The sequence below is a fragment of the Protobothrops mucrosquamatus genome, unplaced genomic scaffold (assembly GCF_001527695.2).
Source record: "Protobothrops mucrosquamatus isolate PMUCROS unplaced genomic scaffold, P.Mucros_1.0 scaffold5, whole genome shotgun sequence".
Lineage (NCBI taxonomy): Eukaryota > Metazoa > Chordata > Lepidosauria > Squamata > Viperidae > Protobothrops > Protobothrops mucrosquamatus.
The window spans coordinates 2924010-2947277 of NW_015386392.1; the positions used below are offsets into that span (position 1 = coordinate 2924010).

At 41.7% G+C, this 23268-nt stretch overlaps 1 protein-coding gene across 1 annotated transcript; it reads left to right on the forward strand.

Annotated features, from left to right (window-relative positions):
* The first annotated feature begins 1318 nt into the window (after positions 1-1318).
* On the forward strand, positions 1319-22683 carry WDR86 (WD repeat domain 86). Its single transcript, XM_015832554.2, has 6 exons — positions 1319-1481; positions 4257-4398; positions 7377-7815; positions 12798-12933; positions 21620-21723; positions 22465-22683. Exons 1-6 carry the CDS (start codon positions 1319-1321, stop codon positions 22681-22683), a joined length of 1203 nt encoding a protein of 400 aa, XP_015688040.1.
* Positions 22684-23268: the final 585 nt, after the last annotated feature.

A 23268-nucleotide genomic window follows, 5' to 3' on the forward strand; every position in this document is an offset into this window, starting at 1 on the left:
GCCAGGTTCAATTACTGTCATAACTCAAGGACTACCTATATAAACTTTTAATCAAAATCCTACCATTCTTTTCCCTACTACAGATGTTAGCTTGAGATCAGGATGCATCACACAATATTGGATTGCTTAAATTTAGCAGGGCGATATTTTATAGATCTCCAAAGCCACAGTTGTTTTTTCCTTTTGATTACCAGAATTAATCTGCAAACTGAAATAAGATATTCTTGCCCTGATGCATGCTTGTGGATGATGGAAGAACATGCAAGGAATGAAATTCCTAAAGTAAGGAAAACATTTTCCCTGGTAAACAAACATTTATTTTTTAAAAGGTATACATGTACTCTTTGAGTTACAACTGTATTTAAGGTCCGCAGTAAATCATTACTGTCATAAAGCAATTCATCACATGACCAGATCTGCTTTTACAATCTTTTTGTGATGGCCATTAAAGGTTAACATAATGATCGTAAAATGAAGGCTGTGATTGTTAAGTGAATGGTGCAATTAGTAAGTGAATCCATTTGTTTGCTGTGGGGAATGTTTTGCCAGAAACCGAAAGTAAACACTGGTTTTTGGCAAAAATGTTGTAAATCACAGTCATGTGACTGCAAGACACTGCAAATGCAGGCCATTACTAAGCACCCAAAATCTAGTCACGTGACCGTGGGGGGATTGGACATCAGAAGTTTGGAAATGTGTCCTAAGTAGCTTTTGGGGGTTCCGTCATAACTTGGAACAGTCATCAAGCAAAGAATCATAAGTCAAGGACTACCTCTATGAACCCAGAGAATGTCCTTATTTGTAGATTTTAAATCACGGGCAGATTCATTTAGGAGAAACAGTGTCCTGGTCCAGTGTTATTTTGAATTGTAAACGTAACCAACAACTAGAACCATATTAAAACAAAACACAAAACGAATGAACAAAACCCTCATTTTCTGTTAAAAAATTGAGAACGATGTCAGCATTTCAGCAGGTTTTGGTCAATATTCTTCCTTGCCACGTTCTGAATCAATGGAAGTCTCCTGACATTTTCAAGGTCAGCTTCATGGTAAACAATGGAGTAATATGTGCTTTGTTTGATGAATGTGCACTTCTGGCTAAGGAAATGCAGTTGTGCGCCTGAATAGTTTAGGAAAATTGTATCATTTGAATGTTATGTGTTCGTAACAGAAATCAACGGTTCTTGGCTAATTCTTTACACCAAAGGATGGCTCAATCGGATTTGATGTTGTTTGTTTTTGCAAGGCCTTTTCCTGATCTTAAGATGATCTGGACTTGATGGGTGTCCCCATTCCAGCTTCTGCCTTGTGGCAGAATGGGGAGCAGTTCTTCAGCCCTCAGAATTTGCACTGATCACCAAGGAGGCATCAACTGGATCAGCCTGAGTCCAGACGGGCAGTGGCTGTTAACAGGCAGTGAAGATGGGACAGCACGGCTCTGGAGCACTTCCAGCAACGAATGTCAAGCCCACTTTCAAGGTAGGCAAATTAGAGAATTACAGAATAACAAGAGTTGGAAGGGATCTTAGAGGTCTTCTGATCCAAAATTTGTCTTTTGGTTCCAGGATATAAATTGATTATGGACCATCTAGTCAATGTTGACCCTCAGCAACCACATAGATGGACATTCTCCAGGGTGAGCTTTCTCCGGTCTGGTCCTTCAGAACTTCCTATGGAATTTAGTCCATCCATGTTGCTGCTGACCATCCTCTTCTCTTTCTTTCCACCTTGCCCAATATTATAGATTTCGCTATATAAATCTATATAAGGAAGCTTTGCTTTTGCAGTTGGTTGATTGACTAATGAGCCATGAAATTGATGTTGACTCTTGATGATCTTCTCCAGAATGATCTGTCCCCAGCCTGGCTGTTCAGGTCTTCCAACAGTGCACCCATTGCTGTATACAGGTAGTCCTCAACTTACAACCATACATTTAGTGACTGTTCGAAGTTACAATGGAACTGAAAAAAGTGGCTTGACTATTTTTCACACTTAGGACCATTGTAACATCTCCATGGTCACATGATTAAAATTCAGGTATTTGGTAACTGGCAGGTATTTATGACAGTTGCAGTATCCCGGGGTCATGTGACCACCTTCTACGATCTTCTGACAAGCAAAGTCAATGGGGAAGCCAGATTCATTTAACAATTGTGTTACTAACTTAACAACTGCAGTGATTCACTTAACAACTGTGGCAAGAAAGGTCGCAAAATGGGTCAAAACCCATTTAAGAACTGTCCTGCTCAGCAAAAGAAATTTTGGGATCAATTGTGGTTGTAAATTGAGGACTATTTGTAATCAAGTCTATCTACCTCTGGGACATCAACTCTTCCAAATTGTCCAGATGTATGGAAAAAGATAGACATGGATATGGATAAGGAGAATCTGTTTGGTGTGGGGATTAAGATTCTGGCCTACAAACCAGAAAATTGTGAGTTCTTGTCTCACTTTAGGCATGAAAGCTAACTGGTTGACTTTGGGCCAATCACCAGGAGACTGTGAGTTCTAGTCCTGCCTTAGTCATGAAAGTCAGCTAGATGACTTTGGGCCAATCACCAGGAGACTGTGAGTTCTAATCCTGCTTTAGTCATGAAGGGCTGCTTGGTGACTTCAGGCCAATCCCTTTTTCTCAGCCCAACCCACCTCACAGGATTGTTATTGTGGGAAAAAGAGGAAGATGATGTATTATGAATGTTTGCTGCTTTTTAGTTATTTATAAAGTAATAAAGGTGGGATAAAAATCCCAACAAATAAATATGGATGCCATATAGCTGGGTCAATGGCCTCATAGAAGCATTGGACAGTGCAGTGTGGTTGCTTTAGGTTTTTGTTCATGTGCCGTTGCACTTAATCACATGCACAAGCATGCTCGTTTATCCTGCTATATCTCATGACTCTGCCCTGTGGTGATGATCTTCAGCCCAGAAGTGAGATAGTCCTTGGCTGTCCTGCTTTTAAAATAGACATTGTAGGCAGAGAGCCACATTAGGCTATGATGGCAAATAATCTGAAGCTTTTTCTGACTAAATTCCTGATGTAGAATTTAAATTGGGGTGAGGTTGCAGGGGAGGAATCTATTCTCCCAAGCAACTGAGGGCAGGACAAGAAGCAACAGGTGGAAGCTAACCAAAGAGAGAAGCAATCTAGAACTAAGGAGAAACTTCCTAACATTGAGAACAATTAACCAGTGGAACAACCTGCCTCCAGAAGCGGTGAATGCTCCAACCCTGGAAGTTTTTAAGAGGAAACTGGACAGCCATTTGTCCGAAATGGTATAGGACAGTGATGACGAACCTTTTAGAGACCGAGTGCCCAAACTGCAACCCAAAACCCACTTATGCATCATCAGGTGCCGGGTGGGTGTTGGGTGGGTGTGGCCCATTGGGTGGGCGTGGCTGCGGTGGTAACAGCAGACTGAGTGGGACTAAAAAGTTCAATCAATTCCAACTTTGCAAGGTTTTTTTTTCCCCGCGAGAAGTTGAAATTGACTGATTGATTGAATCTTTTTTTTTTTTGCACGCGGTGGCAGAGGCCTAAAGTGAAAAGGTTTTATAAAACTCAGCTGAAGGCCTAGGACTGGGGCGATGGTGCGCGTGCCCACAGAGAGGGCTCTGATTGCCGCCTCTGGCACCTGTGCCATAGGTTCACCACCACTGGTATAGGGTTTCCTGCCTGAGTGGGGGGTTGGACTAGATGACCTCCAAGGTCCCTTCCAACTTTATTATTATTATTATTATTATTATTATTATTATTATTATTGTTGTTGTTGTTGTTGTTGTTGTTGTTGTTGTTGTTGTTGTTTTGTTGTTGTTGTTGTTGTTGTTGTTGTTTTGTTGTTGTTGTTGTTGTTATTATTATCATTATTATTAATAATAATTAATTATTATTATTGTCCCACCCCAATTTTTCCCTCTATAATTAGTGTTTCTCAACCTTGGGCACTTTAAGATAGGAGGACTTCAACTCCCAGAATTCCATAGCTGGGATGGCTGGCTGGGTAATTCTGGGAGTTGAAGTTCACCCCTCTTAAAATGGCCAAGGTTAAGAAACACTGTATTCACTGGAAATCCTCTATAATTTTTAAAAATGTAAAGACATTTTATAGTGCTCGATTGTTTTCCTGCAGATGTTTCATTACTGCGTTTATAAGCGTGTTGCAAAACCCCAACAGTTCAGCCCTAAATACATTACCCACCATTGAAACCATAGCCATAGGATTGATCTGTCTGTATGTTTATTCATTCGTTCCAGGTCATGAAAGCTACATCACATTTTGTCACTTAGAAAACGAAGTTGCTTTCACCTGCAGTGCAGATCACACTATCAGAAAATGGGATGTGATGACCGGAAGATGCCTTGCTATTTATCGTGGACACACATCCATCGTGAATAGGTACGTATTAGGGTGATTATTTTATGTTACCTAGACTTGCTCTCTCTCTCTCTCCCCTCCAGTCTCTACATCATAAGAGCTGAAGGAGTAATGGCTGCATCAGGGCCAGCACCTGCCTAATTTCTACCCCTCATCAGTGGTTTTCCGGACGTTCACCCAAAGAGATGTGTAAAACATTTTGAATTCAGCGCATATTAGATTTGAAACATTCCCATTTGGTGGTTCAGTTCTGAAAATGAAAGAAACAGTTTCAAACTTCCTTGCTGGGCTCAGAATACTCCTAAAACGATTGAAGTACCCCATTTTGTACCCCAGAAAGGGGTACAAGTAGTACAGGTAGTCCTCAACTTATGACTATTCGTTCAGTGGACATTTGACGATGCTGAACAAAGGATCTTATGACTTATAACCAAAGTTACAGCTGCTGCAGCACCACTATAGTGACGTGAAGAAAATCCAGGCACTTGGCAAACCCCCCAACCCTTATAACCGACCACAAGAGAGCTCCATCACCCCCCTGCCTGCCTTCCCCCTATCCCACCCTGCTGTGTCCTGCAGACCTTGGACCTCCTTCCTGTCCCACTGGGTCTCACTCCCTCCTCCCTCCTGTGACTTCACTTTTCCATAGATCTCCTTCTGGCAGCACCAATTCACCACATGGCCTTTCTTTGTGGAGGCCACGTGGTGCTGTCCCGGAAGCGGGCACCATTTTGGGAGAGGCTGCAATTCTCATCATCTGAAAATTACACTTGTTCCCCAAATAGTGCCAACTTCCAGGATGACACTGTGTGACCTCTGCATTATAGGTCAGTGGTGGTGAACCTATGGCACGGGTGCCAGAGGCGGCACTCAGAGCCCTCTCTGTAAGCATGCGTGCCATCACCCCAGTCCTAGACCTTCAGCTGGGTTTTATAAAACTTTTTTGCTTTAGGGCTCTGTCGCCGTGTGCAAAAAAAAAAAAAAGGTTTAATCAGTCAATTTCAACTTTTTGTGGGGAAAAAAAAGATCTTGCAAAGTTGGAATTGATTGATTGAACTTTTTAGTCCCACCCAGTCTGCTGTTACCACTGCAGCCACACCCAGCCAGTGGGCCACACCCAGCCAATGGGCCACACCCATCCGGCACTCGACAATGCGTAAGTGGATTTTGGGTTGCAGTTTGGGCACTCGGTCTCTAAAAGGTTCGCCATCACTGTTATAGGTAATCCTCGATTTACAACCATTCATTTAGTGACCGTTTGAAATTACCATGGCACTGAAAAAGGTGACTTATCATCGTTTCTCACACTTACAACTGTTGCAGTATTGCCATGGTCATGGGATCAAAATTCAGGCACGTGGCAACTGGCGTGTATTTATGACAGTTGCATTGTCCCGGGGGGGGGGTCATGCGATCGCCATTTGCAACCCTCTGACAAAGTCAGTGGGGAAAGCCACTGTGGTCGCTTAATGACCACATGATTCATTTAACAGCTGCAGAAATTCACTTAATAATCATGGCAAAAAGGTTGTAAAATGGGGGGATGACTCACTTAACAACTGCCCTGCTTAGCAATGGAAATGTTGGGCTCAATTGTGGCCATAATTTGAGGACTACCTGTATATAGGAAAGCCTCAGGGTGGATTATCTGTTTCTCCTTCCTTTGCTTCCGTGTTTTGGAAAGGCATTGGGGAACAAGCAGATGGCGCAGATAATAATCAACACATTTAACCTCAATGAATTTGCTTTGAAATATCAAATGATCTAATAGATTCCCAAAGGATTGTACAGATATCAGTTTACAAGAGGCCTCACTGTTGGTAATTTTGAGAATTTGAGATAGGCATATTTTGTTCAATTAGAATAACAGAATAACAGCATTGAAAGGGAACCTTGGAGGTCTTCTAGTCCAACCCCCTGCTCAAACAGGAAAGCCTATACTATTCCAGACAAATGGTTGTCCAATCTCTTCTTAAAAACTTCCAATGATGGAGCACCCACAACTTCTGGAAGCAGGTTGTTCCGCTGATTAATTGTTCTCACTGTCAGGAAATTCCTCCTTAGTTCTAGGTTGCTGCTCTCCTTGATTAGTTTTCACCCGTTGCTTCTTGTCCTGCCTTCAGGTCCTTTGGAGAATAAGTCAATCCCCTCTTCTTTGTGGCAACCCCTGAGATATTGGAAGACTGCCATCATGTCACCCCCTAGTCCTTCTTTTCATTAAACTAAACATACCCTATTCCAGCAGCCCAATTTCAAAAAATAATTTTGGAAATACAAAAGAGCTATATTTCTGTGGAGGAATTATTAATTATACATCCCACAGTTTATCGCAAAGCCAGAGAGGAAAAAACATACATGCCTAAATCTGCTTAGCCTAAACATGCTTCCTTGAATAGTCATCCATAGGAATCCACTGTGATCAGATTCTACAGAAGGTTGAACAAAAAGCCTGCAGTCATTGGCTGTGGGATTCTTGGCAATGGGCAAGGCGGAAATTTATAGTACAGAGAGTCCTCGATTTGCAGCCATTTGTTTAGCAACCATTCAAAGTTACAACACTGAAAAAGTGACCCATCACGAGTACTCGCACCGACAACTATCACAGCATCCCCAGAGTCACATGATCAAAATTTGGGTGCTTGGCATTTATTTATGATGGTTACAGCACCCCGGGATCATTTGATCATCATTTACAAACTCTTCAGGCAGCTTCCAGCGAACAAACTCAGTAGTGGAAGCTGGGCTGGTTTAACAACCATGTGATTAACTTAACCACCGTGGCAAAAACGCTCATAGAATTGGGTGCAATTCATTTAACAACTGACTTGCTTAGCAATAAAAATTCTGGTCCCAGCTGTGATCGTAAGTCGAGGGGTGACTAAAGTGGAAAAGCTTAATCTTCAAAATGAGCTTTCTACACAAAATGGAACGTATGGCTCCAATGCTACTTTGTTAAGCCAAGATGAGAAGGTTAGTCAGTGACTGTTTTCTCCCAACAGGATCCTAGTTTTCAAGGATTACCTCTTCAGTGGATCCTACGACAGGACTGCACGCTGCTGGAGTGTGGATAAGGAAAAACCGATCCAGGAGTTTAGGGGCCATCGCAACTGCGTTCTGGCCCTGGCGCTCTACTCTTCGAAGGATGTCCTTGAAGAGGAAGAGGTGGAGGAGAGGATAGAAGAGGTGGAAGAGCTAAGCCAAGACTTCCTGGTGACGGGGAGCACGGACTGCACTGTCAAGGTCTGGTGGGTGTCCACTGGGCGTTGCCACCAGACCCTGCTGGGACACACTGGGGCAGTCCTATGCCTTATACTTGACGCTCCAAACAGGGAGCTCTTTTCGGGAAGCACTGATTATACCATTCGGACTTGGAACATTGTGACAGGGGAACAGCTGAGGGTCTTCAAAGAGCATCAAGGATCCATCATTTGCCTAGAGGTAAGAGAGATTGCATTTCTTCCAAAGGTGGTATTGAGGTCTGCAGCATTTGTGCAACTGGTATTTTTGGGGAGGAAAAAATACAGGAGAGAGGACGCGGATTTGAAGAAGGATCAACAGAAGAGCTGGGCGTACAGAGTTGGAAAAGGACCCTCAACAAAACAGCATCATCCTAGCACATCTATCTATCTATCTCTGTCTGTCTGTCTGTCTGTCAATCTGTTTCTATCTCTATTATCTGTCTATCATCTATCTATTATCTATCCTATCATCTATCCTATCCTATCCTATCCTATCTCTCTCCATCCCTCCATCCATCCCTCCATCCCTCCATCCATCCCTCCATCCCTCCATCCCTCCATCCCTCCCTCCCTCCCTCCCTCCATCCATCCATCCATCCATCCATCCATCCATCCATCCATCCATCCATCCATCTATCTATCTATCTNATCTGTCTATCTGTCTGTCTGTCTGTCTGTCTGTCTGTCTATCTGTCTGTCTGTCTGTCTGTCTGTCGTCCGTCCGTCCGTCCGTCCGTCCGTCCGTCCGTCCGTCCGTCCGTCCGTCCGTCCGTCTGTCTATCTATCTATCTATCTATCTATCTATCTATCTATCTATCTATCTATCTATCTATCTATCTATCTATCTATCTATCTATCTATCTATCTCCCCCCTCCTCTCTCTCGCTGACTCTCATCTATCTATCTGATTTATTAGATTCATTTCTCTTTTCAAAGCAATTCTGGGTGACTTATAGTATCAAAAGCATTAAAGCCATGAAAGATAAGCACTTCTAAAACAATAAAAATATAAAATATTCTTGATACAAGAAAATAGTTGTAAGCCATAAGATCTCTGAGCTGAGTGGATTCACAACCCAGCATATCCGCTGGTGGGTAGGAGAAAATTAATTGGCTGCCGTAATCCATAAGGTGGGTTTTGGATGACCACATTGGAAAACCTCAGCTATTGTGGTTTCTGAACCCCATGGTTTATGACTGTAATCTATGGACCCAAATACTGTGGTATATTCAAGAAACCATGGTTTAAGAAAACCATGCTATAGAAAGATGTTTGAAACTATCCTGTATGAGGAAGTAGTGGAGGAGATGGATATTCATGAGTAGCAAAACGTGGAGAATTTCTGGGGAGTAGATGTAAGAGCAACAGATGTTAGTGTGTTCTTTTGTTTCTTTGTATTGTTTCTATTATTTCCTGGTTGAACAAGAATATCTGCACTGAAGCCAAATCATGGATTCCATGGAAAATGTTTAATATTTGTCTAGGGTAATTAAGGAATAGTAATGCTTTGGTACAAGTAGTTTTCAACTTACAATCCCAACTGGGGTCACAATTTCCATTGTTAAGCAAGGTAATCATTAAGTGATTAATGGTCATTAAAGAAATTCAGGTTCCTCCATTGGCTTTGCTTATCGGAAGCCAGCTAGGAAGTTGCAAATGGAAATCAGATAACCCCAGGACTCTGCAACCATCATAAATCCATGCCAATTATCAAGAGCCCAAATTTTGATCATGTGACCAGAGGGGTGCAGTAACTGTCACAAGTGTGAGAATCGGTCTTTAGTTACTTTTTTTCATTTAAATTTTGAATGATCACTAAACAAATGGTTGTAAGTTCAGGAAAGAAAAATAGCTGGCTGGATCACTGTCCATAGAACTATGGATAGATTTTGGGAGAAAAACCCGTGAATTTGATAAGAGTGATTATTTACAGCAATTGACTACTCCAAAATACAGATAATTGTTTTCTGCTGGTGGGGTGTGAAGGAAGCATGTGGTTAGAAGATAGACTGCTATATAAATATTTTGAATAAATAAAAAATTAAATAAAAATGAATTATCCTGAAAATCTGCAGAGTTCTATGTTTCTTTGATGTACCTGCAAAATATTAGTGTCTTTTTCCTGGACTATTTTGATCTTTTATCAAGACTTGGAACAGGCTGTCAGTCCAATTGTTCTTGTTTTCTATCTGTGTCGTGCTCCAACAGAGCAAATAAAATCTTTTTTAAACCCAATTGAGGAGGCCAACTAAATCATCTTCAGATTATTAGTTGGAATTGTGTCTCCCTGGCCGTGCTTTAGAATAGCCATTGTTAAAACTGAATATATAGGTACTCCTTGACTTATGATCACAATTGAACCCAAAATTTATATTGCTAAGTGAGACACTTGTTAGCTGAGTTTTGCCCCACTTTATGCCCCATCTTCTTGTGACAGTTGTTAAGTGAATCACTGCAGTTGTTAGTAACATGATTGTTAAGTGAATCTGGCTTCCCCATTGACTTTGCTTGTCAGAAGGTGACAAAAGGTGATTATATGTCCTCAGGATACACTGCAACGGTCATAAATATGAGTCAGTTGATTTTGATCATGTGACCACGGGGATGCTGCAACGGTTGTAAGTGTGAAAAATGATCATAAGTCACATTTCTCAGTGCGGTTATAACTTCGAATTGTCATTAAAACAACTGTTGTAAGTTGAGGACTGTTTATTGTTAGAAAGATCCTTTTTCTGACTACCACTTTTCCTGTCCCATCCAAATCTTAGAAAATTAATCCTTGCTTTTATTGATGAAAGGCACATCTGTCTTTTTAATGAAAAAGAAAAAAAATAGTGTGTGTTTTTTCTTGATTGACCACTTTATTTTATTTTGACATAAACCCAGCAAAGAACTTGCATAGGTTTTCTTATAATATACTTGGTATGTGTCTGGTGATATAGGATACTTTGAGCCTGAGGCTCTGTTGTTTTTCCATTCCATTAGCCAAATGAATGTTATGGGAGATTACATGAACATTTTTTTAAAATTCAAAATAATGGATCACTTTTAGAAGCATTCATTCCTTCAAGAGATTTTTGAGAATGGAGTGATGGATTTGCAACACACGGAAGCTTTGTGAACGAGAATATTAATCAAGTATTTACCCAGGCAAGCTTTCTGTAGAGCAGTGCTTTTCAATCTTGGCATCTTTAAGAAGTATGAATTGCAACTCTCAGAATTCCTCAACCAGCATTTTTATTGGGGAATTCTTGGAGTTGAAGTCCACATGTTTTAAAGCTACCAAAATCTAACCACTGCGCCACCAGGGGTCTTGCATCTTCACATTTGCACCGTTCAGTAATGACAGGCAATTGTAATGATGACAATAGTAATAATAATAATAATCAATAGGCATTCAGTGGGGCACAGGTACAGTATAGGTCAGTGGTGGCGAACCTATGGCATGCGTGCCAGAGGTGGCACTCGGAGCCCTCTCTGTGGGCACACGTGCCGTTGCCCCAGCCTCACCTCCCCCATGACCCCCTCCTCACCAGTAGCCCCTCTGGAGGAGAGTCACCCCCGAGTGTGGCCCACACGGAGCAGCGCAACCAAGGACATGGCAGCCAGGCAGCGTAGACAAGACTCTGCCCTCATGCCCCATCCCGCACAGTTTATGCTGCGGGGCACAGGCAGAGGGCGTGGCCACCACGGCACTGCTGGGTTGCCTGGGCGATCTGCGGTGGGCCATGGAGGCGGTGAGAGGCCCTGTGGACAGGTGGGGTGGGGGATGGGGTGAGGGCGGAGCAGGGGCGGAGCGGGGGATGGAGCAGGGGCGGGGCCAGTTTTGGGGCACTCGGTCTCTAAAAGGTTTGCCATCACTGGTATAGGGGGTACCTTGCTCAATAGTAGTAACTGTGAGAGGGATCTCGGAGTCCTAGTGGACCATCACTTAAGTATGAGCCAGCAGTGTACTGCAGCTTCCAAAAAAGACAACACAGTTCTAGGCTGCATTAACAGAGGGAAAGAATCAAATAGTAATAGTAATATCACTTTATAATGGCTTGGTAAGGCCACACTTGGAATACTGCATCCAGTTTTGGTCACCGCCATGTAAAAAAGATGCTGAGACTCTAGAAAGAGTGCAGAGAAGAGCAACAAAGATGATTAGGCGACTGGAGGCCAAAGCATATAAGGAACGGTTGCTGGAATTGGGTATGTCTAGTTTAAGGAAGAGAAGGACGAGGGGGGACATGATAGCAGTGTTCCAATATCTCAGGGGCTGCCACAAAGAAGAGGGAGTCAAGCTATTCTCCAAAGCACCTGAAGGCAGGACAAGAAGCAACGGATGGAAACTAACCAAGGAGAGAAGCAACCTAGAACTAAGGAGAAACTTCCTGGCAGTTAAAACAATTAATCGGCGGAACAACCTGCCTCCAGAAGTGGTGAATGGTTCATCACTTTTAAGAAGAGATTGAATAACCACCTGTCTGAAATGGTATAGGGTTTCCTGCCTGAGTAGGGGGTTGAACTAGAAGACCTCTAAGGTCCCTTCCAACTCTGTTATTCTATTCCATTTGAAAATGTTCCAAGCAATATACATGAATTGGTATAGATAACTGACTGGGAGAATCTAAAAAAAATAATTGAATTTGCTTTATCCCAGTTTTTCTTAACATCCGAATAAAGTTTCCTCTTTTTGATGGCACATAATGCAGAGTGCCTGCTGAAGTTAAGCAGTGTGGTTTGAATTTAATGATAGAAAGAAGGACTGTGCACATATTACTGAATTCATAGCTCACATGGATTGTGGACTGAAAAACTTTTCAGATGATGTCTATTGTCCCCACATAACTGTACACTGTAAATTTAATCAAATGCAATTAATACAAATATTATTTGGACCAATAAATCCGTGGGTCCTACGAAGTACTGCTTCACTAGCTTTAAAGACTAGCTTCATCTTCCACAAGAAGTGAGTAAACATCTCTTCCTACCTAATTTTTGACCTCTTTTGAAGGCCACTAGGACTTGGTTCCACGCAGGATGTTATTTCAAAAGGTCTACATTACACCTTCAACATTGATGTTACTGTTTGTACCTCCTTCAGTTATGAAGAGAAAAGCCAGATTGAAGGGTAACTGTGACTTCCAGTGATCTTTCTTCATTAACTTTCTGTTCTTTCTTTCTCTGTCTCTCAGCTTGTGAATCGATGCTTGTATTCAGGCAGCACGGACAAAACAGTAAAGTGCTGGCTGGCTGACACTGGAGAGAGGATACGGACCTATAAGGCTCATAAACACAGTGTCAGTGCTTTGAAATATCACGCTGGAATATGTAAGTTCCAACCAACTCCATCATAAGTTTGTTTGGTTAAGTGTTGGGTTTATATTTTGACAGGCACATCCTCATCTTATTCTCACCATAACAATCTTCTGAAATAGATTATGCTGAGAGAGAAGGGCCATATTTTAGTCTCCCCCAGGCTGAAAAGCCAGATTGGTGTAGTGGTTAAGGTGCTGGCCTCACAGGGGGCTGTGAGTTGTAGTCCTGGCCCAGTCATGAAAGCCGGCTGAGTGGCTGTGGGCCAATGACCAGGAGATGGTAAATTCTAGTCCCGCCTTAGGCATGTAAGCCAGACAAGTGACTTTGGGCCAATCAATCCCTCTCTCTCATCTCAACCTACCTCACAGGATTGTTGTTGTACAGAAAAAGAGGAGGAGGAGGATGGAATATTATGAATGTTCATTGTCTTGAGTTACTTATAAGGTAATAACAGCAGGATAAAAACAATCTAATTATAATCTAGTTCAGTATCTTCATATCTTCACCATCACACCGCACTGTTTCTGTAGGAAATGGCAGCAGCAGGAGCTTAAAAAAATGTCTTTTATTGTTAAGAGCTGTGGTGGTTAGAATTAAGGTGACCAACCATCCTCCTTTAGGGAGGACAGTCCTCCTTTTGTAAGTTCTGTCCTCTCTCAAAAAGTGTCCCCCTATATGTCCTCCTTTTCGATATTTGAAGACTAATCTGTAAATCTCCGTATTCGATTGATGCCGATCCGATCCGTTGCGTGTGATGTGATGTACCGTATTTGTATTTGACATGACGATTCGTCAAGGCTCGGTACAGTGCGGTGAGACGCAATTATGAGACGCATGCGCTCCACACAGGAGAATTGTTTTGAGAGAGTGCGCCACGTGCAAGAATGCGCTGCACACAAGTGGCTTTGTTTACTTCTTACCGAAACATGACACGAAATAAGACGCACGCATTAGACTCCCTTTTTTTTCTTCAATTTATTTGTGTCCTCCTTCTCATTGTAAAAAAGTTGGTCACCTTATTATAATGCAGTATTGTGGGCAAACTCTGCCCGCAGCCAGTTTGATTCTGATTTGCTTAAGGTTGACTCAGCCTTCTGTCCTTCAGAGGTAAGTAAAATGAGGACCTAGATTGCTGGGGGCAATATGCTGACAAGCGGCATATAAGTCTAAGTGCTATTGCTGTTGTTATTGTTATAGACATCATAACAGAATGTTGAAAACCTGTCAGAGTTTCTCTTTACTACATCTTATGCCAAGCAAACTCAAGGCAGGACTATTTTGAGTTTCTTTCTGGTACCTTGAGATTCTAAGCAGTCTTTTCCGAATCTTCTCCTATCCTAATGGTTTGTATTCCAGGGCCAGGATTATCTTTCATCACACCTAGCGAGTTTCCATTGCTGAACAGGTTGTCAGCTTTTTCAGGTATATGAGGAAAGAGACTCCACAAGTCTAGCTAAAACTACACTGTATGGATGTAGGTGATAGTAGGCGAATCTTGAAAACCTACCTGAGTTTTCTTGCCTTCCTTCTAATACTCTATTGCAGGGTTTCTCAACCTTGGCAATTTGAAGATGTATGGACTTCAGCTCCCAGAATTCCCCAGCCAGTTGAAATCTTCAAGCTGCCATGTTGAGAGACACTGCTCTAGTGAAACAGGGAGTAGGAAGTCTTAAGAAGAAGAAGAAGAAGAAGAAGAAGAAGAAGAAGAAGAAGAAGAAGAAGAAGAAGAAGAAGAAGAAGAAGAAGAAGAAGAAGAAGAAGAAGAAGAAGAAGAAGAAGAAGAAGAAGAAGAAGAAGAAGAAGAAGAAGAAGAAGAAGAAGAGGAAGAGGAAGAGGAAGAGGAAGATCTCCTCCTCCTCCTCCTCCTCCTCCTCCTCCTCCTCCTCCTCCTCCTCCTCCTCCTTTCTGTCCTGGCTTTAAAGCATGCTTCTGTTGTTATCTCCTTGGCTTTCGAGAGGAGGAAATATAATCCAGATCTCCCATTCTTTGTCCAGTATCTTCTCCACTACATCACACTGGCTCATGGGCTTGAGAGAAGGACTAGTCCATAGTCATAGAACTTCTATAATAGTTTGTGGGGATTAAACCTGGATTTCTCCACCCAGATCCCATATCTTCACCATCACACCATATTGAAAGTTCATCCTTAGTTCTGATTTTTTTAAAGACCTACCACTATCTCAAAGCTTGGTTAGCTACATCCCATCCTTCCTTGTGGAAAGTGAAAGCAGCCCATGGATAAATATTCAGAAGAAAGCAGGATGCAGTCACTCTCTCCCTTTCTTGAACAGCAGACCAAGTTTTGTTCATTTAAAAAAATAAATGGTTCCAGATGGTACAAAATCATCCCAGCAGTTGGCAAAGCTGGTCTGATTTCTTGCTTTCTCAGTGAGAAGAGGAAAAGGACTTTGTATGTCTTTTTCTGTAACCAATTTCATATCCTTTCAGGCTGTGTTGACACTAGCAACCCATTTGTATTGTGGATTTGAAGCCTTACTACAGTCCATCTAACTTGGTTGATATTTGGCCTGTTCTGCATTCTCCCTGTGGTCAGCGGATGTATTTGAAAGTGTTGAGATGATGTTTGAGGAGTGTCTAGGAAACTCTACTGCAGGGGTGTTCAACCTTGGCAACTTTAAGATTTGTGAACTTCACTTCCAGAATTCAAATATGCTGGCTGGGGAATTCTGAAAGTTAAAATCCACAAGTCATAAAGTTGCCAGGGTTGGACACCACTGCTCCACTAGATTCTCAAGTATCTGGCTTGCTTTAATTATTCTTTTTAACTACATGTATAGGGGCATAAGGTAGAGTTAGATGTCATCTGCAAATATTTGTAAATAGAGTTTTTAAGTGGGAAAATAGAGATCTTCCTCATGAGTAAGTTACTTGTAGCTTACTTTTGATGATGGCTTTCAGCGTACTTCTCACCTCTGTCCTCTTATTTTTTTTATACAGAATAGAATACAGAATACAAAAATAACACTTTGGGAAGGGAACTTTAAGGTCTTCTAATCCAACCCTCTGCTCGAGTAGGACATTTCAGACAAATAACTATCCAATATTTTCTTTAAAACCTCCAGCTATGGAACACTCAAAACTTCTGGAGGCAAGCCATTCCACTGATTAATTGTTCCCACTGTCAGGAAATTTCTCCTTAATTCCAGGTTGCATCTCTGTTTGACCAGTTTCCATCTGTACTGCTCTTCTTAATTGGTTTCACCCATTGCTTCTTTCCCTATCTTCAAGTGCTTTGGAGAATAATAACCCCCTTTTCTTTATGGCAGCCCCTCAAATATTGGAAGACTGCTATCATGACACCCCAATCCTTCTTTTTGTTAGACTACATATACTTGGTTCCTGCCTCTAAATAATTTGCAGAATGCATTTCAACCATTATGCATTTCAACCATTAAGAAGAGATTGGACAACCATTTGTCTAAAATGATGTAGGGCAGTGGTGGCGAACCTATGGCACGGGTGCCAGAAGTGGCACTCAGCGCCCTCTCTGTGGGCACATGCATCGTTGCCCCAGTCCTAGGCCTTCAGCTGGGTTTTATAAAACCTTTTCACTTTAGGCCTCTGTCTCGCGGGGAAAAAAAAGATCTCGCAAAGTTGGAATTGATTGATTGAACTTTTTAGTCCCACCCAGTCTACTGTTACCACCGCAGCCATGCCCACCCAATGGGCCACACCCACCCGGCACTCGACGATGCATAAGTGGGTTTGAGGTTGCAGTTTGGGCACTCGGTCTCTAAAAGGTTCGCCATCACTGGTGTAGGGCAAGGGTCCCCAACCCCTGGGCTGTGGCCCGGCATCAGGCTATGGCCTATCGGGAAATGGACCGTGCAAGTGGCAGGCAAGTGGGTGAAACTCCATTTGCACAAGCAGAAGGCATGCACACTCCTGCACATGCTTGCTGCTTGTGTGGAACCATCCCCTCTCCATTGCTGCTGGCTTCGCCACTGGTCCACAAAGTCAGAAAGGTTGGGGACCGCTGGCATAGGGTCTCCTGCCTGAGCAGGGAGGTGGACTAGAAGACTTCCATGGCCCCTTCCAACTCTGTTATTCTGTTAATTAGCCCTATCAGATCTTTCTGGTGGTGAACATCATCGCACTAACAAGATCAAAATTTGCCATTTGGGGAATATCGATTCCCTACTACACCTTCTCCAGGAAGTGCCTGTCAAAATATTGCTACCCGTCTCCCTCTTTCTCATTGGCCAGTTTTTTCAACTGCAATTTCTGTGCAGTTATTTTGATGGTCCTGGGAGAAACAGTTGGACAGATTTGCTGTTTTCACAACATGCCTCAGTGAAATCAGTCAAACCCAGCATTTTTCACCCTTAGCAAATTTTAAGATATATGGACTTCAGCTGGCTGATGAATTCTGAGAGTTGAAGTCCACATATCTTGAAATCACCCTGTTCAGAGAACAGTGGTTTAACCCTATAGAACAGGGGTCCTCAACCCCAATCCGTGGACCAGCATCAGTCCACAGCATGTCAGCAACCGGTCCGCACAAACAAGCGAAGCCCCCATTTGCGGGGTGCAGGAGCACACGAAACCACGCCCCCTCCGGTCCATGGAAAAACCTCTCTCCATGGAATTGGTCCCTGGTGCCAATATTGGATCATTTGGGGGATAAAGTTAGCCTGATGGACAATTACCTCCTTTAAGATTCTTACAACACACCAATTTCTCATTAACCAGGTTCAATATGATGTGGAACTAAGGCCAAAAAAATGACAAGGATTCAGTTCCTGTCAAATTGCAAGAATTCAAAAACTTGCAATTTGGAGCTTCTTAGATCTACTTCAAAGGATTCAAAAATCATGCTTGGAGAGCCAGTATTTATGAGAATGCATAGTCTGTGCTTTTATTTCATTGATTTAAAACATTTATATAACTACCCATTTTATATAATTAACTCTAGGGCAGTGGTGGAGAACCTATGGCACGGGTGCCAGAGGTGGCACTCAGAGCCCTCTCTGTGGGCACGCGCACCGTCACCCCAGTCCTAGGCCTTCAGCTGGGTTTTATAAAACCTTTTCGCTTTAGGCCTCTGCCGCCGTGTACAAAAAAAAAAGGTTCAATCAGTCAATTTCAACTTCTCGTGGGAAAAAAAGATCTTGCAAAGTTAGGATTGATTGAACTTTTTAGTCCCACCCAGTCTGCCGTTACCACAGCAGCCACGCCTACCCAATGGGCCACGCACACCCAATTGGCCACGCCCACTTGGCACTCGACGATGCATAAGTGGGTTTTGGGTTGCAGTTTGGTCACTCGGTCTCTAAAAGGTGCCCAACAAAGTCAAAGATTTACCTGCATACATGCATACATGCAGTTACAGATAGTCCTCAACTTACAGCCACAATTGGAACCAGAATGTCTGTTGCTAAGCAAGTAGTTGTTATGAATCATGCAGTCATTAAGTGAAGCTGGCTTCCCGTATTGACTTTATCTGTCGGAAGCCAGCTGGGAAGGTCACATGACCCCTGGATGCTGCAGTCGTCAAAGATACATACTAATTGCCATCGGGGATGGTGTGACCGTCTTAAGTATGAGGACCAGTTGTAAATCACTTTTTGCAGTGCCCCTGTGACTTCAGATAATCATTAAATGAATGATTGTAATTCCAGAACCACATGCATAATGATGATGAAGTACATCTTAAAAAGAAATCTTTAGCCATCTCCGTGGTGAAAGAAATAAAACATGCGCCAAACTTGGAGTGGCTTTGTTACAGCAATGTATAAATGGCCTTGCAGGCATTCAGAAAGGATGACTCAGTTACCCCACCCAGATTAGAAGATGGAAATAAATTCAAGGTTTATTGATATCAGTGTTGGAACAGTGTGGTAGCAGTAAAATTTGTTTCCAATCTTGTAAGTTTTAAAGTTGTTTTTTGGCTTTAGGGGTGCCTGGCCTGTAATTATAACAGCTGGTCTGTTGGAATTGACAAACAAACCTGGACTAATTTTCAATAGTAGGATAACTTTCAGATGGAATTGGGGGAGGGAGCGAAGCTATCACATTCCATGCAAAAATGCCTTCTTTTGAAAGACATTATGCTGGAAAATGAGTTGTTCTATTGTTTAAAACAATTAACTTTGTAATCAGGAAATACCAGACTTAATTGGCGAATATGATTCATTACGATACATGGGATTGCTCTAAGGATCCATAAATTATCTCTAAGTGGTAGAAAAGGGAACTAACCAAATAGATGCAATCTTTATTTTTATTTTTGGATCTATTTTACAGCTTGTTTCCTAAATTATAACTCTCACGGTAGAAAGACATTGAGAGAAGGGATAGGGAAATAAATGCTGCCTAGGGAATGATCAGAAGGCATAGCCCACAGCTCCATAATGGCAGAGAAAGAGACTCAGAAAGAACTATTCTTAACTTTTCAGGCTGTAAAAGAGAGGGCGCGAGATTTGTACTTTCAGACTTGCAAGATTCTGCCCGTGTAGCCTTACATTAGGATTAACTCAGCTGGTTGTTTTTCCTGTCAGGCCTACCTGGTAAGGCTGACAATTTGCCTGCCTATATTATTTTGGGAATGGGGAGGAGTTATTTGGACACTTTAATGTTAAGAAATAAAATTTTGATTAGTGCAGGGCATAAATATTTGACAGAGGTATGTTCTTTATTATTAAAAAGTCCTTTAACTGTTAATTCCTCATCAATAAACAGCAAAAATTAAACTGCATAATTCACCTGGTAAAATAGCCCACCTGATATTGCTAATGAGGTTCTATTACTGTAATAAAACATTTCAACGATAACTTGATTTGTGTGTCGTTTGCTTGCTGCACAGTAGCAGATAAAAAAGCGCTCCAGAGGGTCATTACCATCTCCCCCCCGGACGAACTGTACAGTTCCCTTTGTCTTAGGAAAGCTCAAAATATTCTTAAAGACTTGTCTCATCCCGGACATTCTTTTTTTGAACTATTACCATCTGGCAGACGGTACAGGATAATAAAAACAAAGACAACTAGGCTAAAAATAGTTTTTATCCCAGAGCTGTAACCATATTAAATACCACAATATAGTGCAACATTGACGTGCAATATTAGGGGCAGTGCAATGATGAATAGAATGTGAAGGATGTGTGTATATTAATGTATGTTCTTATTTGTGGTTTTTACTTGTATGTAGTGTGCACTGTGGACAGCACTTAATTTCGTTGTGAGTTCCACAATGACAATAAAGATACTCTATTCTACTAATGTTCCTAATAGATTGCAATTGATTGCAATAGCTTGATATTCCAAATGGATATTCAGTTAAATTAGCTTCACTGAATGAATGCTTTGGTTTGTTATTAATGTTAAGTGCAACAGAACATTTGCCTTGAAGTCAAAATGCAGATTTGCTCTGCCCCCATCCATCAATGTATTTATATTCTATTGTTGCCTGTGGCAAAAAGTACTAATTCCTGTTTTCTTCTTATTAAAGTGTTTCTATATAATGGATTTATTAGACATTTAACACCATCATTATTGGACTTTTCATGTTAGCAATAAAATAAAAAACACACTTTAAATACTAATTCCAGCATAAATCTGATATGGTTAATTAGTTTTGCATATCACATTGACTTACTGTAATTACAATTAATAACCTCTTGATTATAGTTTCAGTTCATAGTACAGTATGGTAAATCAGTATAACTAAGCATGGTTATCTGAAAAAACAAGCACATTTCCAATACAGGTAGTCCTCGACCTACAAGCAGTTGCTTAGCAACCATTCAAATTACAACGGACCCTGAAAAAGCTACTTTTGACCCACATTCGACATTGGCCCCCTCCCCATTTGCTTAATGACTACTACAAAAAGGTGGTAAAATCAGGCACCATCACATGATTACCTTCTTTACAACTGTCACATCGTATGAGTAAAATTACAGGTTGAGGACAACTTGTAGGTACTACAACTTCCAGGAGTAAAAATATAGTCAGCCAAGTATAAGCTTTCTAAAGGATGAAAATCAACTAAAATGAACGCAGAACTCATTCCTAAAAAAAATGGATTTAGAATTCTCTTCTCCTGAATTTCATTGATACATAGAGGATTACTTCAACAGCAAAAGAATTCTATATATTCTATATATATATTCTGATATATATTGTTTATAGGGAGTTATATTTTGCCCTATTCACCATATAGATTTGAGTTTAGGTAATGCAAAAGACTTAATATTTCATCCATTTTGTTCTCTACTTTTTATTTGACCAGCTCATTTGCTTCTTATTTTGATTTGCCCTTAATCTTAATCTTTGGTGAAGTTATACATTATATTTACAACATTATTACCCTTATTAATTTTCCATTTTATTTTAGTAGGCTGATAGCGATGACAATAGCAATAGCACTTACACTTATATACTGCTTCATAATCCTTTACAGCCCCCTCTAAGCGGTTTACAGAGTCAGCATATGGCCCCCAACAATCTGGGTTTTCATTTTACCCACCTTGGAAGGATGGAACCTTCAGCCGGTCAGGATCGAACTGCTGGCAGTTGGCAGAGTTAGCCTGCAAGACTGCATTCTAACCACTGCATCACCACAGCTATTCTCTGATCCTTTGGGACTGTAATGTAGTGGGATACAAATATTCTATCTAAGAAATGCATAATGTAAAATAATCTGAATAAGCCTCCCATCCTTATTTTTTTCTCATCAGTGTTTACTGGAAGTGGTGATGCTTGCGCTCGAGCGTTTAACACAAAGACCGGCATTCTGCAAAGAGTGTTTCGTGGTCATAAGTTGGTTATTAACTGCATCCAGGTAAGCTGTCAACATTATAGATTCTCTGATTTTACTACGGGTGAATGAAATGATGCAACTTCTGTCCGAAGTATTCATAAGGCCATTTCATTTTAGATACTCATAGAAGACTGCGCTTTCATCAATAATGCTTATTACAAAAATGTGCCAATAGAAGGGAATATGTATAGCTCAGGGTTGAACTGTGGAGCCCTTGATGTTCTCTGAGCTTGGTTGTTTTCTTGCAGATCTTTCATTATCTGATTAATATCATCATCAGTGCTAGAAGGAAAAGAAGGATTTGCTCACTGGTGGGGTAAGCTACCTGTATATAAACAGAGAACAGACCCATCTCTCTTCTAGCCCAGATGATGTTACCTAGTTGGGTTATGAAACTTCTGCAATAAAGCAGTCAAGCTCAGAGAGCACCAAGGACCCCACAGTACTATTCTTAAGTTCTTCCTCTGCTTTTATTTTTTTTTATTTTGTTAAACAACTTCTACACTCATAAACAAAAAATGCTAAGGAAATACGGCTGCCCATGCTTTCCTAGCTCCTCTTAGCTCCTTCTTTTGTGTGAGTTGTTGCATGACTTTAGATTTCTCTTGAGTTATACGTATAGATTGAAACTGGATCGGCCCACATTTCCACGTAATCCCTCTGCTTTGTAAATATGCCAGAGCAAGAAAGCTCTCTCTTTGCTGCTGTCTTGTGTTGTGACTGTCAATGCTAAGCAGTCTAAGTATGGCCCTGTTGTTCCAGATTCACAATGAATTATTGTACACAGCTTCCCACGATGGCACACTAAGGATCTGGGACATCCGGCAGATTTGTAAACGGAACAAGCGTCGCTTGAAGGAACGTTCTATCCAGGGTAGACATTTCCACAAGGGAAGCCTACCTCGCCTTTTCAACAACAAAGTGGGCTGTGTGCTTCATCAGGAAAATGGAGGACCACGGGAAACTATGGAACTTGAGTGAAAACTGGAGGAGATTAGTAACATGAGTAGCAAACCAGGAGAACTTATGATCTTCTTCCCAGCTACTGGCTAGAGTCTACACCCATCTGGAGCTCAACCTTACCAAACCTCATTTTGCTTTGTGCCTGGCTGGCACTGCCCAGCACCTACCTGGGGTTCTGTTTCACATGAAGAAACAGACTGGAGTATGACAGACTAAATATGACAGACTAGGTCAGGGCTTTTCACCCTTTTCACCCATTGCACCACTTTTAGGATATGGCAATATCCGAGTACCACCAGTCGCCTGAGGTGTCAAAAACTTGATGACCCCCCCCCAAAAGGAAAAAAGTGATAAAATACAGGTAGTCCTCGACTTACAACAGTTCGCTTAGTGACTGTTCGAAGTTACAATAGCACTGAAAAAAGTGCCCCACAAGCCACAGCCGAGAAAGACACTTGCCTGCCCACCTGGCGGCGCTTATCCTCCTGTCCGAGATTTTCATAGTTGTGAGCATTTCTGTTGAGGATTGGCAGCTGGGCTGGGGTTGGGGGTGTTTGGTTTTTATTCCTCCCCCCCCCCCGTCTGCTGGGTGGTTGCAGCAGG